Here is a 17576-nt window from a genome sequence, read left to right as displayed (position 1 = left end):
ATGTCGTCTCAAGTTTCGTGGTTTCACCGGTACCTTCCGCTTGGTCGATGCAAGTTGACCGAACGCAGACTTTCTGGCCGTGGGACGTCGTGGTTGCTGCTCGCGCTCATCCTGATCAGCACACCGGGTAGACTACAGTCAACGGCAGCCGACGATCGGGGACTTCACAAACGAGGTAAGGGAGCAGTAGCAGTAGGAGTTTTGTAGATCGTTTTCCAAGAACCCTTCAATGGAGAGTCATATGTCTGTTGTATAAAATTTATCCCCCTTCAAAAGGCTCCTAGAAGTACTCTTTGGTCACCATTGAGGTGCTCCCGATTGATCTCTCAGATGTTTAGGATGTCCACGCCAAGAGAATTTAACTTCCATTAGAAAGATTTAATGCTGGTGTATATATTGACAATATCTTTTCCTTAAATAGACTACTAGAAGTACTCTTTACACAATATTGAGGAGCAGAGTATCCTCCCAACGTCTCTCAGATTGATCTCTCAGATGTCTAGGATGTCCACGCAATGAGAATGTCCATAGGAAAGATGTAATTATTGTTGACAATATCAATATCTTATCCTTAAATAGACTTCTGGAAGTACTCTTTAGACAACATCGAAGTGTAGAGTACTCTCGTTACTTTTTAACTAAAAGATCCAGATTGATCTCGCAGATGTCTAGGATGTACACGTAATGAGAATTCCGCTCCCGGTAGAAAGATTTAGTAATAGTTGATATATTGACAATGTCTTATCCTGAAATAGACGCCTAGAAGTCCTGTTTAGACAACATGGAGGTGTAGAGTACTTTCGCTTCTTTCTTGCTCAAGATCTTGTTAGAATATCTGAGATGTATAGGATGTTCAAGCATTGAGAACTCTACTTTCAAGTGTATTTATTATTGTTACATGGACATCTTTACGTAAAGAAGTATCCTTATCTACTTATTAAGAATAGTTTATACTATTACTAAAGCTGTATATCTACAAATCTCGTCGGTGCCATCAGAATATCCCGAATATCACAAAATTCTTCCATCAGAATGTCGTACAATTTTAAATCGAAACTCTCAAAATGCAAAAATTCTCCAGCGAGTTCCATCGAGTTCTGAAAAGTTCTTCTGCTCTGGTCCAGCTCTAGTTGCAGGGCAGGTTTTATTACAATCAAATGAGCTCACACTATAACCCACGTGACAGACACCCAGAGGAGTGATCTTGGGATGTACCCTTCCATTATTTAGTTTGGATTCTTTGTTTTGGACAAACGAGACAAACGGAACATTGCAGGCTCTTTGGGCATCGTTGTCACGCTGAACGAGCTTTGCAGTCGTCATTGCAGGGTCGTTATTCGTTCGCCCATAATGATGAAACCCGGGAGAGATTGTTGTTTTCTACCCTCGGTCATATGCAGCTTCCCAGAATGAATGCTGCAGTCCGATTACTTAGAATCATCTCCCATGCAGAAAGGATGGTACACAAAATTTTATAGATCCCAGGGAATTCCGATGAAATGAACTTATTTACTTTATCTTTTTTTTATGGAATGTACAGAACTTTCGGTGTTGTCTACTGTACCCGGTTGGGTGGGCAAGCGAATAATTGTTCGAATTCGCATGCAGTTTTTATCCTCGTATCACTATTACAAACCCCCGGTACGAGCGGTGGGAAAACTTTCCATCAAATATCTCTGCCATGAAATTCGACCCCGAGCCGGTCGTTGTGCTGCGCGTTTGCTTGAAAGGATTCACTGCCGCAGCGCAGGATGTCGCTATTTTAAATTGTTGATACGCGCTGATGATGTAAACTGATCATCGACGGACCTTGAACCACGCAGGGCTTCGGTGTGCAGCAAAGTTTTGCCATGCGGTAGAATCGTTTCCTGGCGTTGCGAAACGTGGCAGGAAATCGTTGGAAACATCTAACTTTGGGTGCTGCATGGCCCGGCGTCGAGTCCCACGCAATCGGGTGGGGAAATGGGGAAACAACGCATCTAGAGCTTCGCGGAACTCCGGCTCGGATCGACCAGCAACCGATTAGCCAAACCCTAACCTCAACTTCAGACGCACAGTTTTGTGGGTATTTTGCTCGGTGCGTCAGCACCGTACGGTGATGAAAAATGTGTAATATCCGCGGGGTTTTCTTCCACACCCCGAACACCATTTGCGTTTCGCATTTCCGGCCAAATGTCGATGTTGATCACGCTGCTCACTGCGCCGCTAGCGCACCACTGCCACGCTGCGCGGGGTTTGCTTTTTCCGCTCCACCGCGACCGGGTCGACTCCATTAGTACCTTATGTTTTCTGGTCCGTTTTATTTTTATGCTCACATAAATAACAACAAGCGGATAGATCAGGGGTCAGAGTCATTGGAACGGCTGTACAGCATAGTCCCCCCCCCCCCCCCCCCCCCAGCGTGCGGGGCGATGTCATACCGGTTAAGCAAACACCGGCGGACGGCCGCGTCGAGAAGGGAAGGGAGGGTTGAAACAAGTGTGCCCGGTAACGCACATAGGGTGCTTTAAATTTAAACAAAACAACAAGACTGCCGCGCACCGTCCCGCGTGTCTTCGGTTCGATGTCTCAGACATCAGCATTCTCCATTTACACGCACATCCATTAGGCGGGTCCCATCAGTCCATCCGTCCACCGTCCTTCCCAGGGGCAGCGCAGGTGTGAACGAACATTCGGCAAGGTGAACAAAAAAAAAAAAACATGGTATCAAGTGAAAATCGACAACCTCCAGCACACACCCCGGGACCTGGCACCCATCACTCATCATACCGTGCTAGACCAGGGGGCGTCAATCGCTTCATTGAGGGCATCTGTTTGAAGAAAGTTTCAGCATTGCTTTTCGTTGCTAATTCCAATACTATAGCAGAACGATAATACGTGACTCCGCTTTGAAACCCCTGCCCGTATGCAATGCTGACAAAAAACTATTTTTTTTCTAAAAAAAATAAACCCCAAAAAAATCTAATTGAAATCGGAAAAAAATATTACTGAAAATGTAACTGATGCCTTGGTTTTTTATAAATTTTATTTAATTGAGTTTAATTAAATTTTACATTGAGGTAAAAAAAACTTTTGGTAGAACAGTTTCACGACCACGACCGCTTGCCGACCCCTGTACTAGACGTACGCTCCCAGTATCGTTCCCGTTTTGGGCACTCTCTTTCTCTCGCACGCTATGTTGCACCGGGTTTCCCTCTCATCTCGTGCCATTTTCCATGATCGGTGAGCACGTGTGTGTGTGTGTGTGCGCATCGTTAGGATAAAGCCAAGATGCGAGATTGATTGGTGCAAACTCGATGTTCTCCACTGGTTTATTGGGTTGGGTTGGAAATGAGGTAGGGGTGGGGGGGGTGGTGGGATGGGGGAACAGAAGACCGACCAACTGCGGCACGAGAGCTTGCTGTCCCATGTAGTGTTGGTGCACGGTACACGTGGGATAATGGATCCTGGCTCTCGGGCTCATTTACATCGGCATGAGCAATTTTTAGCAAAATCGTACAGCACACACACACACACGTTGCACATCACGAGGGCGCACACGAAAGGCGCGTGCGCGTAGGAAATGGGAAAACAGGTTTTTTTTCCAAACCGTCGAATGACGAACTCTTCCGACCGTGCTGGGCAAGACCCCAACCCGGCTAGGATACATCTCGAGTTGGGGGGGGGGGGGGTTTCAAGAAGGAGGGAGGGGGTGGAGGGGGAGGGTGATGGGATGAGGAGGGTTTCATCGATATACTTTCTTTTGCGTTGGTCGACATTATCTTTATGCCGTTCGTTTCATCCCCCTGAATGGGTTGTTTTTCCTTCCTCTCTCACCCGAAAGCTTACTCTACTTTCTTTTTAGCAAAAGGATTTGGCTGGCTTTTCTTTTTTCTTTAAGAATCCTGTACACTCTTTCTCGATGAGAGCGACAAAGAGAGGAAGTTTGTCTGTGTGTGTTTGTTGTGAGAGAGATAGAGAGAGTGAATCTATCGAGAGAGGCTCACAAACACACACGTACAAGAGCCTGCCCGTGTTAGTAGGTCAGTGAGATGAACGCACAGTCAGCCAGCCAGCCAGCCAGCCAGCCAGCTCAGCAGCGCTTTGACCGACTGGCCCCGGAAATAACCTTTCCCACTCGCACACGCGACCGTTGTGACGTACATGCGTACCACGTCCGGCCGCCGTGCACCGTGACCTTACCTATGGCGGTACATTTATGCCTTCGGCCGCCAGGTTGGGCCAGGCGTGCCAGGAGCAGACGGCGCGCATTTTGCATTGGAAGCCAGCAAAAAAAATCACAAACAAAACGCTACTCGGACAATAGTAATTTGTGTAATTTTTATTACTTTGCATAATAAAAATGTTGCCCCGAGCGAAGGCCGGCTTTGTGTTGGGTTTTATGCTTTCGTCGCAGCATCCTGCCGGTTGGTGCCCATCGTTCGCTCGTTAGATTGATTTATTTATTTACTATTTTGTTTGGGTATTTTAGCTTAACTGAAGCGAAGCGTTTGGCTAACAGTTTGCTGCCTTCTATTTCGCAAACTTTGCAATATATCTGTAATGTCCCTTTCTATCCCGCCAACACCTTTCCCTTTCTTCTCACTCTCTCTCTCTCTCTCTCTCTCTCTCTCTGTTACTCTTTATTTCTTTCTTTTTCTCTTTCTCTGTTTCTTTTTTTTACTCTCTCTCTCTCTCTCTCTCTCTCTCTCTCTTTCGCGTTAACACACACATACAGAACGCTTATATCTACGTGCCAATACAATCATAAGCACGTGCACACACACGCACACAACGCGCATTTCTTAGATTTAAATATCTCCTCGCCTTTTTCCACCCTCTCCCTGCTCCCCCTCCTCGACTTAGAATGATTTGTGTGCCGAAAATTCGTCATAAAACATGTACCTAAGACTGCGCTATGTATAAACGGGCTTACGGTATACAGTGATGGTATCGTTTCCGAAGCTTTTTTTTTTATTGTTGCTATTGTGTTGATTACTCCTTCTTCTTCTTCCGTGCCTTTTGCTTCTTCTTCAACCAAACGAAAAACCGTGGCAAAAGAGGAACGTGGGAAAACAAGCCAAATAAGGCGACGTTCTTTAATAGGTGGGTGCGCCTGGTCGCTTGTAGTCAAAGTCGTTCTTTACTGCACACACACACACTCACACACACATACACGTAATTTTGTGGTACAAATCTGTGCACAGGATGCATTGTTTTGTTTGCTAACGAACATCTTCTCCAAACAAAGCGACCCAAAACAGACCAAAAAAAAGAAGGGGGGGAAAGGGGGGAGGCGGATTCAAAACAAAAATAAATTCATGTACAGTGTAATACTTTCTGCTACCGCCGCCCCCCACCCGGCACCCCCACTCACCCTACAAAAAAAAACCCAACCCAAAGTATTGAAGGTTACATGGTAAACCCAACCGACAAAAACCACCGAACAATTTACTAGCTTGCTGAACTAAGGCGAAGTGAAAAGAGAGATAGAGACAGTGAGAGAGGGAGAAAGAAAGAGAGAAAGAGAGGCATCAAGGGAGTGGGGCAACGGGTGGGGATAGGTGGATAGAGCAAGTAGCCCGGTGGAAAATATCACGAAACCATTTACATATGATCCTTCCCCCCCCACAACCACCTTTTCCGCCGCCCACCTCTTTCAACCACCCCTCAAAAAAAAACCGTTCCACCAGGTTTCCATAGGGACGCGGGTCGGTACGGCATTAAATTTGTGACGGAAAGCCACAAATACGTCGAAAGTTTCGCTGTTGCGGCGCTGTGTACTGGAGCTGTTTTGGAACTTTTGTTGAAAAATGCAGAAAATGTTAATTTATCCGGTTGTGCGCTCAGGCGGTTTATGCTTTTTTTTGTGTGTGTAGGTTCTCTGGTTGGTGGTGTTGACCAAAAAGTAGGTGGAAAGTAACAGAGAAACAGAAAAGCAATGATACAGGGGCATGCAAGCGAAAGCAGGACAGGGACAAGAAGAGCGGGAGTGGGAAAGAAACAAAAGCATAAAACACACCATCGGTTTGTGCATTGCGTTGGTTGATATTATGCAAATATTGATAAAGTTGCAGCATTTTTCGCCACTTACCGATTTTTCCACTCTCTATCCCGTGTGTGTGTGCTTGTTTTTTTTTTTTACATTTGCTTAATTTGCACGTTCTTCTGGCTTCTTCTGCCGCTGTGCTTTATTTAACGCTTTCGGTTTTGGTGTTACTATTATTTTTGGTTTTATTTTAGTTGTAAAAATGGTTTTCTGTACATTTCTGTAAAGGTGTTACATTTGTCACTTTACAATAATTTACATGACATACATTGATTCGATATTTATTTTTAGTTTCTTTTAATTTCTATTGTATTATTTTAATTATTCCTTTCATTAATGTTAGCTTGTTTTATTCTTTTGTTTTACTGCGCTTTTCATCTTTCATTTTTAGTGGATTTGTGTTCTTTCTTTATTATTTTACAATAATTTATACTTTTGAACTACTTGTCTTTTATATTCCTGATTTTCCTTTACTATTTTTTTCAATCTAAAATGATTTAGATCACTTTATGTATTTCTGCTACGTTTTTGCTTACTGTCGGTGTTCCTCTTCGAAGTTTTTCCTTTTCTTTTTTGTATAAGGAAATAGTTTTACAATTCGTATTTACTGTATCAACTTTATCTATATTTCTTCTATTTAACTACCTTTATGTCATATTTTGAACCGCTTTTGTATGATTTTCTTTCAGTATTTGAGTATTTGTTAGTTTCTCTGGCTCTTCCGTAATTCTAATTATCTACTTTAATGATATTGTTAGCCATTCATCCGCTCACAGTGACTTATCGTTACTTTACCATTGTTTTGCCTCATTCCATTTTGCTCGTCGATTCATTTCCACGTTTCAAAGCCGTTTTTACTTAATCTTGAATAATTTAAACCACTTTTGCAACCGCCCGTAACCAGCTTATGTGTTTCATTGGGGCACCATAAAAAAAAAATTTCCCCCATTTTGTAACCTTCTGGCCCCGTTTAAGCATAAATCTGTGAAAAGATTGTACAGGGCGTACGATTAACTTTCTCTTTTGCTTGTTTTGTTTCTTCACTCCCACCGAACCATCACTGTACCGTGCACTGTACTAAATCTTGCGTTTTTTTTTTGCGGGGGTTAGGGGGTGGGGACTCGCTGCTTTCCTTGCTAGCAAACCGGTACCGCTGTGCACACGAACGGGTAAAAGTGTATATTTAAAGAAATAATAATTCTTGATGAGCATTTCAGCCAACCAAAGCCTAATGTGGGTTCTGTGTGCCTCGCCCTTCCCATTCTTACCCTCGCCTTGGCCAAGGAGTGCCAGTATTTAATGGGTGGCGGTTATAGGGGATGGTGCCCCAGTGGAGGTGTGGGTTTAGGGAGGCATTACCGTACCGCGGCCGATTTTATTTTTCACACCCTTAAGCAGCCCGACACCTTCCCGTGCAACATCAACAAAAAAAACCCTCCTCCATTCTAAACCATCTTGAAGCATCAGTTAAATTTTCCAATTTGGCGTTTTCCAATCTACACGTGTTCAGTTTGCTAGAAAATTGGGTTTTTGGTTAAGAGCACTCTCGCGGGTCCATATGGTGATCCTCAAACCGGGTACTCCATCAAAACATCGTCAACGTCGTTTGCCTTGTTAAACGATTCCAAATACGATCAACCTTCCGGTGGAGACTATCGCACTACCCTGCCCGTGCTTTTCCGTTTATTTTTTTTATTTGTTGTTGTTGTTGTTGGATGGTGTAACCACGTTCCCCTTCCCTCTTTCTCCACCCCTCTCCTGCCCCTTTTTTGGCTAACTCTGGTGATGGGTGTTTTTACCCTCTTGGCAACGGTTGCGACGTTCAGCCATGCCCTTTGGACCGTACTCGTGACGAAACATGGAAACCAATTCCGCACCTTCCCGTGCCCCCCTTTTCCATTAGCCCTTCCTCCCATTACCCCTCCCCCCCTTTCCGCCTATCCATCTGTGGCGGTCCCCATTTCATTTCGATCCGCCTGGTGAGCGACGGTCGGGCAAAAAAGGGGAACGGAACTTCACTCGAGCAGTTTTTATTTATGAGCAATTTTCTATTAATTTGTCAACTCGCTGTTGCGCACTAGCGGCGATTTGCTATGCTCGTGTATGCGTCCGCTCGTGCGATGGTGTGCGTGCGCTGCCGTACGTATGAGCATCAGGTACCCAAATAGATTCGCACGTTCTCGCACCGATATGGCCCGAAAGGGAAAAAGGAAGATTCTTTCACCCATCAACCCCCCTCAAAAACTCCCTCCCACTCCGCCTCCGCCCAAAAAAAAAGGGAAAAGTGAGTAAAACACACACCAAAAAAAAACACCCCATTTCTGCTCTGATTGGAAACACATAAAAATGACACGAGCGTTAGTGGTGTGGGATTTCTTCTCGGGTTTCTTTTTTTTTTACTTCTGTTCGATTCCCTCCGGTTGTTTGGTTGCTTCCGCGTACTGCGCGAATTTGGTTAGCTTGAAATAAGGCATTAATTGTTTGCCATCAGCAAACCGGGCACGGTTAATGGCGGTGGAAAAGATTTATCAGTGCTGTGTGCTTTACATTTCGTTTTCGGTTGTCGCAAAGGTCAATAAAATCCGTCTGTTCGCAAAGTCGTTGCTTACATGTTGACCTAATACAAAACAGATATCCATCGATGAACGAATTTAAATCACATACAAAGATTGTGTTCTAATTGGTTCTGTATCAAAATTGCAAAAGAAGATTGTATTCTAAGTGCGCCAGACCGTCACCCACAATTTGGGTGACGCGGGCTATTGGGATCATTCCGCGTCACTCATAGTTGGGAGACGTCGCACGGAACGTGTTAATGCTTCATCTTTCACTTAACGACCTCTATTTCCATAAGAAAAAGTTCCTTTCTTAAGAAAAGGTTTTTTTTATACTATGCAACACTTGCTAGTTTGGAGCGGTTTGTTGTATTGAGACATGTTAACCTTGATTGACAGTACACATCTTATTGTCATGTGAAGTAAATTGCATGTTTTAAGACGTACTGTACCTTAACACTAATTATCTGCCCGTAAACAGTTAATTCATTAATAAAAAGACGCCTAAAGGCATGCAATTTGCATTACAAAATAGTATTTTTTTGAGAAAACAAATTAATAAACACGTGAACAACGTGATGCAACGGAGTAATTAACAGTAAAATAGCTTTATTTTATTGTTTTACTCACTCTATAACTGCTGTTCAACGATTACTCAACACTAGACAAGTAAAACGATTGCAAGCTTGGTAGCCCATATGGAACCATCGTCCACACTGTACGTGGGGACCCAACGAGATTGAAATGAAAGCAACGAGATGTTATTAAAGACAGCGCCGGGTTGCACACGAAAGTCACAGTAAGCGCAGCGAAACATCCCCTTCGCCCGAAATGGAAAAGGCGGGCTGTGGAAAGCTTTTTTGCTGCGGGGAGGGGTGGAAAAAAAATGGATGCGACAGCGTGTGCGGGCAAAACCCCTAAGCGATCGAATCGGGGCATTGAGATAATTACGTGTTAATTAGTTTTCGCATAAACTATTCCGTTTTTTTCTCCCCTCCCTCCACACTCCATCCCTCTACCTCAACCGAACCGTTGCACAGCTACCCATCGATGCAATCAAAAGCGAATCAAACCGTAATCAGTGAGCTGCGAGAATTACGAAAAAAAACCACGCTTCCTTGTGCGCTGTTTAATAAGCACTTCAGCATTACTTCAATAGCAGTGCAACACCACGAACACGGGGGGGGTTGGTACACACATATTCCGGAAAACCCCCCTCCCTTGTACTATCCCCGAACAACCTGTGGTTTGTTTTATCCTGCATCAGATGCTGTTTGCGAACACATCGGTCTGTAACTTATCCGTACGTCAACATGTTGTGACGCTGCCGGTTAAAAAGGGCACGGTTGAGTTGATGAATTAATAAAGTTCCTGTACGTGTATATCGCTATAATTTTTACCTACCACCCCTCCCCCTCGCACCCTCCGGATACACTCACAATAGAACAAATAGTACGGTTCGGGTCCATGCTGTGATATAATAAGATAAACAAGTAGTTTCCGTGCGCTGTAAATAAACAACTGTTACGGCACTGACATTGGACCCGTCAGGCATCAGGCTGAGGAAAAGGGGACGGCAAATGGGGGGTAAAAAAGTAAACTGGGTAGTGGGTACGAATATTTAAAACTCCCTGCCAAACGGTACACCGAATGAATCCTTCGAGACAAATGGTTTATTTCCTTCGCTATCATCCCCTCCCCGACGCTGTTTTAATGCTCTTTGTGCAGAAAACGCCCAGGAAGAGCTACTCCGGTTGCCCATAAAAGTAGCTGTCGAACTGCAGCTTATCTGATGATGCACTTGCAAAGCATCTTGGGGGCGGGGTGTGTTTTTCTTCCCCGTATCCGTATATATCACTCACGGTTGCATTCGTGCCGGGGCATGTAATAAAATTGGACTTTTACCGTCCACGTCCAAGTGCACGTCCCGGTGCGCAAGCGGGCGTTACAGTACCGACCGTGATGCGGCACGTTACGGAAGAAGCGAACCGGTTGCAGCAAGGTGCTTGGAAGGCTCCGGCAACTCGACCTGCCGGTGCTGGGGTGGGTATCCTCTGCCTCGCGAGATTAATAAATCAACCAGTGATCAGCGCGTTACGGCAGTGGAGGATGCTGCCGAGTGTCACTAACCCACTCGAACGTCCGTATGTACCTCGTGGCTAGAGTTGGGTTGAAAGTACCTCAGCAATTCTTGCACAGGGAGTTCAATATTTCGTATATTTAATTGATGTGGTACTGTTGGAGCACTGTGCTTTATAAGATCTGCAACGGTTGAAGTTGATGCCAAACACCCAAGGTAGTACCAGTGGGTAATGGCGTTTCGGTTGGGCTCAGTAATTTGGGACATTCGCGTTGTTTCGTGACGCCTAGTAACGCCCGGTCTTGGGTGAAGAGACAGGGGTTTTCGCATACCAGGCGCGACCTGGAATCGCGTGCGGTACCGCATTGCGTGTCGCTTACCTGCACCCGTACGCAAGCGGCCAATCTGTGACAAATCGTCGCCAGGAGACTACGCAGGGGTCGCGCACGGACCTCCGATCGCCACTGCAGGCGCGTTCCGGTGTGTTAGGCATTCGGGGTGTTGCGAGATACACAACGACAAACAAACGAACTGCAGTGGAACGCAGAACCTTTTGTATCGGTGCGGAGTGCGTTGCAATGCGGGCCCTGCAAAATGGCGGTGCAGGCCACATTGCTGACACGCAAAACAGAGGGCCAAAGCCTTTCAGGAATTTTGTACGCCATTTTCTGGCGTTTTTTTTTTTTTATTTCGATTCCTCTGTTTTCTTGCCACTGTTTGTATGCAATGACGTTGAATGGGAATTTCGGTTTCTGTCCCGAGGGTTGTCGAGTTGTTTTTTTGTTTAAAGCCGTCCAAATGGGTTGGTCACCTTTAAATGTATCCCGTGCTGAGCACACGCCAATGGTAATGGGTTGGTGGTTCTTGTGTTGCAAAGTAGAAGATGCATCAATCCTGGTTGATATTGTATGCGTGTGCGGGTGTGTGTGTGTGGGTGCGTTCAACTTGAAAAACGATTTTCTTTACCGTTCGGTTCATCGGAACCGAGCTGGATAGTGGGCACCCGGGGGAAGGAATGCGGTCAGTTCCGGCTTTCGGGGTTTAATTAGGAGTTGAACTTTGCGCAAAATAAGACATACTTTCGAGACAGGGAAAACCCATTATTGGTCAGATCCTCCCAAGAAAGCATACACTATCCTTCGCCTTCGCCCCTTTCCGTTCCACCCTCTCCCACTCGTTATGGTTCATGCAAGAACCCTGCAGCAACGCTGGTGCCGCTGGAGTGCTCAGGGAGGGAGTTTTCGAGTCAGTTGCTGTCTTAATTTATCACGTTTATTTGCGGGTTTTCTAGTCGACTAGGTTAAACACACACTTGCGCAAGCCGCAACGCAACCCCCGGCTGGTGCTGCCAACGGTTGGGTGTGGTGATTAAATCCCTCCCTTTTCTTGGACGAACGCTTCAAGGAATTTTCGAACGAACCCTGCCTGAAGTGGGGCTGTCGTGCTGTACGCGCGCAGCAACACCAGGATAGGGGTTTATATTTAATCAACCGAGCTTTATTAACCCGATTCGCAATATCAATTACACTAACCTTAACCTTTATGCTGTCTTGCGCTTCTTTGCAGGTGAGTGACGTTGGGCTGGTGGGCAGCAGCCTCTGCTGCAATCAATCGCCGAACCGTGAAGTATCAAGCCGTGTAAGCTGGAAGTGAGTGAGTAGAGGGAGGGGGGGGGGGGTGTTAAAAATAAAGGAGTGTATGGTGGTGGGAGAGACGGAAACAGTTAAACTATCAAGCGCTACAAAGTTGCACTCGCCATTTGCTCTCCAACTCTATTGCCTCGAACCATTTTCAATCTTTTGTTTTTGTTTTTTCTTGCGCTGTTGTTTTGTTGCTGCTTTTGTTTTGTTTTTTTTCCCCCGAGTGTCTTACACTAGCCCGTACCAAAATGGCCCCAAGAAAGGACGACCACACAAAGCTGATGAGGATCTGCAGGTGTGATTAAACATTAAAGTTGGGTTAGGTTTCGCTTCCGGGGCACTGGGTGGAAAAATCGGAAACCACCACCCCACACATACACCCACACACACACTATGAACTGCCCCATGAGGTGCCATTTTGATGAAGGAAACTATTCGTTCGCATCCCATTTCTTTGCCGCGCGCGAATGTTTGTTCCGTGTGTGGCACGTTCATTTCACACCTCTCGGCTGTTTTATGTTTGGTGTTTGGCCTGCCAAACCCAATGCCATTGTTGTTCGAAGCAAAAACATGATTTTGTTCTGTTCATCATCCACCTCGAGCATTTTGCATGCGCGGCCAAGGTTTGTTACAAAAGCCGACGATTGGAAATGACACCAGCGTACGAAAGGTAATTAACTTTACGGTAATTTCGAGTAATTTGTGCAAGGCAGGGAAGAAAGAAGTGAGAAAAAAGTACACACACACACAGAAATCGCAGCAAAATCCAATATTCTCTCGAGAATTGGAACAACATTGCATCAAGCCGGGGTGAGGTTATATTTGCATCCCACCTGCATCTAGCCTGGCCCTGCTTAAAACCGTCATGCAACAAGCTAATTATATACAAATCGAAATTCCAATATCAACCCCACTCACACCCACACACACACACCCACACACACACAGGTGTTTGGGTGTGTACATACGTCAGTGTAATTAACGCCCGCTCCTTCCGCACGCAATGCGCGACACCGTTGCTGCGAAAAGTGATGGCTGGATGCAATTAACACCGATCACCTGTCGATCGCGGGTGCCTTTACCTTCGCTGCGATACCTCCGAAAAGCCAGGTAAATGTGTGAGATGTTGAAAAATAAATCCCCGCACGGTAGTAACAACGGTACCAGCGTGAGCTGGGTTTTTCGCAATGCAAAGTTTTCCAGACGGCAACACACAATCATGCATATTTAAACTTGCCCGCGGGTAGACACTTTCGATTGAAGGGAAAAATAAACGGAACCGTGTAGAAAAGCGCCCGCCACGAGGTCATATTTTAGGTTGCATAGATGTAGGCGTGTAAACTGTGCTTGGGTCAAATCACTGTTTGAGGCAGCGTTGTAAAATATTTCAACAACAAAAAAATGACAACCGGGTGGCCTTAAGATTTATGTACGGTTTAGGGGTTAGTGGAATTTTCGTTTCTTATATTCGCTTTTTTTTATAAAAAGCGCACCACGTCACCCACATATGGGATGACGCCAAAATGGGCCCGTGTCACCCACATTGTGGGTGACGCTTTGTTGCACCTACAATAACATATTAGACTTCGCTTTTGTTACGGAATCAATCGAAGAAACGTATTATCAATTTCTCCTAGGCAATAAACAACGCGAACAGTAATTTTGAAGTTCTGTTGGTATTTATTCATCATAGGTTTAATAATTTTAGAATTTCTCTTTACAATTTATTTTATTTTAATTTTAAAATATTCTTTTCTCGTTGCTTTCAGTAGTTTTTTCTGTTATTTATATTATAATCCTCGTTAAGTTATTCACATCATTGCTAGTTTCGTGCATTTTTTGGCAAATTCTTGTAGTAAAATAATGAGTTCCAAGGAAACTAAGATAGTTTGGCGCTTGACAACACAATTTAACCATAGCTAAAAGCTAAAAATGAACTGAAAAGTGTACAGTGTATAATCGACACAATTAATTATTACACAATACTGCAATGCGCAAAAAGCCCCAATCGTTCACAACGAAAAAAAATAAATAATTGTTCTTCATTATTTACAAGGATGTCATAATTAAATTTGAATTATAAACAATCAATCAAGATGCAACTCAGGACCACTTGAGCAATAAGTGTAATGCAAATTAATAATCAATTTATTCTGATTTCTGATAAATTAAATTTTTTTGTCCACTGTCAACTAATAAATATTGATTGCGTAAATATTGTTTGCTGGAACAATTTAACCACGAAGGTTTCACTTTTAATTGAATTAATAATAAATAAGTGATTAATTACGCTGCGGGTCATACGGTGATTACCCCTCAGCACCAGTTGAACGCCTGCTTGTATGCAACCATTTGTACAAACAAGTGGCGGTGATGGGCATTAGACGTGATGGGAGACGTTTTTTGTTCGGGTTTTTTTTTCGAATGCAAATTGCATACGGTTAGGCCGATTTCCTTTACAGGGATGTCTGTATATTATAAACTAAGCCCTTCAAGCACGCAACCAGCAGGAACTCGGTACGCCTAAATGTATGTAATAAAAAATATAGAGCATTTCTTTGTTACAGCAGGAATCAAATAAAACGGAAACAAGCCGAAAGCCCCACATGGGGGAGGAGAAAATGGGTTGCTCAAATTACATATTCTATCCGTTTCAATTGGGCCGAGCACTCATGTAGTTCTAGGACCGGAAATCCATTTCCCTTTGCAGATATAAAACCCCACTTACAATTAGCCCATATTTCGTGTGTTTCATTTCTATCAAGTCCGTTACCTGTTGTGTTTGCTCCTCATCCCCAATTGCTGTGCTGTTCCCATAGCTTCGACAGTATTTTCCACGATTTGCCCGAGTTAGACGCTTAAGTGTGTGCTCATCACCGTTCGGAAACGCGTCAATTAGCTCAAGTGTTTATAATTGCTTTCCTATCAATGCTACACAAACCGAGATCTCGCATCTCGTGTTGCCGAATCGGTTTGCGTTCAACGGTTACGAGCATGGAGCGTGCGCTATTTTTAATGCGCGTTCAAAACCCGTTCCCGTGGTAACCGTGCGGTACAGGGGTTTGCAGCGCGATCGGTGGAGAACCCACTCCATCCCAGCCCGGGCACTCGACGCATTGAAGAAATCATTTATCGCAAAATGTGCGATGTCGATGAAGGAGCACTACCGGTTTTGCGTAAGATTTTCCGCACCGAAAACCCCGCCCCACCCGAAAACCCGCACCCTACCAACGTCTATTGAGTGCAACTGTTGTGTGTTTGCTGCTGCGATTGAAAAATTCCATCGCTTTCTGGGAGTCATTAATCATTTATCATGCAGGCAACGCCATCGACAAAGCAACATATCATAATGAGCTAGACACCGCCGCTAATAAAGCCTCGTGCCGGCGCGCGGTTTTGCTGCGGGGAGCGGTCTGGTATGTTTTAAGTGCGTTGTTTTGCAACCGATTGGAAACGTTCGCCACATTAATCTGGCACATTGTTCGGATGCGGTTTGCAGTGCGGACCGTGGTGTGCGGGTTGGGCGCACCTACCGATGCCTACAAAGCAGTTCAAGGTGGCTGCGCCCGCTTGTATGCAACCGCTTGCTATTAGTCGTCGCGTACGCCTGAATGTATGCAAAACCCCGTACCCGTACGCCGTACAAAGCACATAACCTTTTACAATCAGCAAAAGAGCAGCTTACCGTCTTCTAGGATGCCATTTTATTTATTTATTTTTTTGTTTCGTGTTCGTTCGCCAGCCTTTGCCGGATGAAAAATGGTGCCATTTCGTATTTTACATCCGAAAATCCCCGGTAAAAGGAGGGTTGGGGAGGAGGGGGTTGTATAATGCTGCCGTCTCGCCGATCGACTCGGCTTTGTGTCACAAGTTGTTTTCTTTTTTTTTTGCTCTGGAAATGCCACATCTTTTCGCATAGATGGGTGTTGTGGTGCTTTATTCCATTACAACTAACCTTGAAAGTGGTTTGAAAGTAAAAAAAACACGCACCCACATACACAGATACAGAAACGCAAAATAGGAATAAAAGCATCGTGAAGCCGTTAGTGCCAACGCCACCGGTGTGCTTTAAAATATGCATGAGTTTTGGGGTTTTGCTCGATTGCATCTGCTACTCAAGCATGATGCAACAAAAAAAAGATAAAAACACTATAGTTCTGGTTACAACGCACGATATATTTTGTTGTGTGAGTGTTTTTTGGTCGGTGTTTATCGGAAAAATATAAATATATTAGTTGCGTATGTTGATTGGTTATATTACGAAAAATATTCATCGATTAGCATTGAACCTTGCGAGAGGAGAGAGCGAAAGGGATGAAGATTTGTGTGTATTGGAAGTAGAAGAATTTTGCCACGAACGTGCGGGCAGGATAATTACAACTCCGGATATTCGATATTCTATTTAATGACAATATTTTTTTTTGCGTTTGTGTGGTTTCGTACCTCAACCACTAGCGTTGGTTTTGCAGTGTTTTTTTTTTATTTATTAACGAATGCACAATGTAATATGAGCCTGGTCGAGCCTTCGACCGATGGAAACAGTGATAATCAGTAATTAAATGATAAAACTGTTCATTGCCACTGTACCTGCGCATGCAAAATGAGATAAAATTTAATACCACTGTTTTGTTGCATACATTCGGGCGCTGTAAATAATTACAAACAATTATGAGGTTCCTGTAGCTTTTTTTGCTGTTGTGTTGGAAAATCACTGTACTGTATCATTTTACACAATTTTACATCATTAAATTTATATTACTGTACCGCTGGCTAATGGGAACTTTACATCACTGCATACATTTAGGCGGTCACGCATGTAGCAACATTTTTCACGCCACATCGACCATAAACGTAGGTGCTTGGCATGTTTGCTGTTTGCAATTAGTACAGCAACGCTTCTGAACGATTCGATTTCATATAAAAAAAACAAGATGTTACAGAATGCTTCGTTACTTTCTTGAAAATGCTTAAAAAGCGTTAGAGGCGCTCAGAAACAGACAGAAAGAGACGTCGGGAAGGGAAGCTCCCGCAAAAAGGATATTTGAAATGATTGGTTTTTGTGTTGTCAAGCTAAACCAAACAGCAGTAAAATTGGGGCGAAAAAAAAACACCCCCTTGGGCGCAGGATGGCATGGTGAAACCATCATCATCATCATCTGCTTCTTCCGTCCGATGACAAACATTATCCTTCTTATTCAAATTCACTCGCACCCAACCAGTGCGGCGTGTTTTCGATGATTATCCTTCAACGAACTCCCTGTTTATTTTTTTTC

The 17576-nt window shown here is 44.3% G+C and overlaps 1 protein-coding gene across 1 annotated transcript in view; it reads left to right on the top strand.

Annotated features, from left to right (window-relative positions):
* LOC128712611 (uncharacterized) overlaps positions 1 to 17576 on the top strand; it is an 81862-nt gene continuing 64286 nt past the window's right edge. Inside the window, exon 1 of the mRNA XM_053807504.1 lies at positions 1 to 175. Coding sequence (XP_053663479.1) covers positions 1 to 175 — 175 coding nt within the window. The remainder of the gene's footprint in view (positions 176 to 17576) is intronic.

Source organism: Anopheles marshallii, chromosome X, assembly GCF_943734725.1.
Source record: "Anopheles marshallii chromosome X, idAnoMarsDA_429_01, whole genome shotgun sequence".
Classification (NCBI taxonomy): Eukaryota; Metazoa; Arthropoda; class Insecta; order Diptera; family Culicidae; genus Anopheles; species Anopheles marshallii.
Note: the sequence above shows the minus strand (reverse complement) of the source record. Positions and strands in the feature narration are given on the sequence as shown.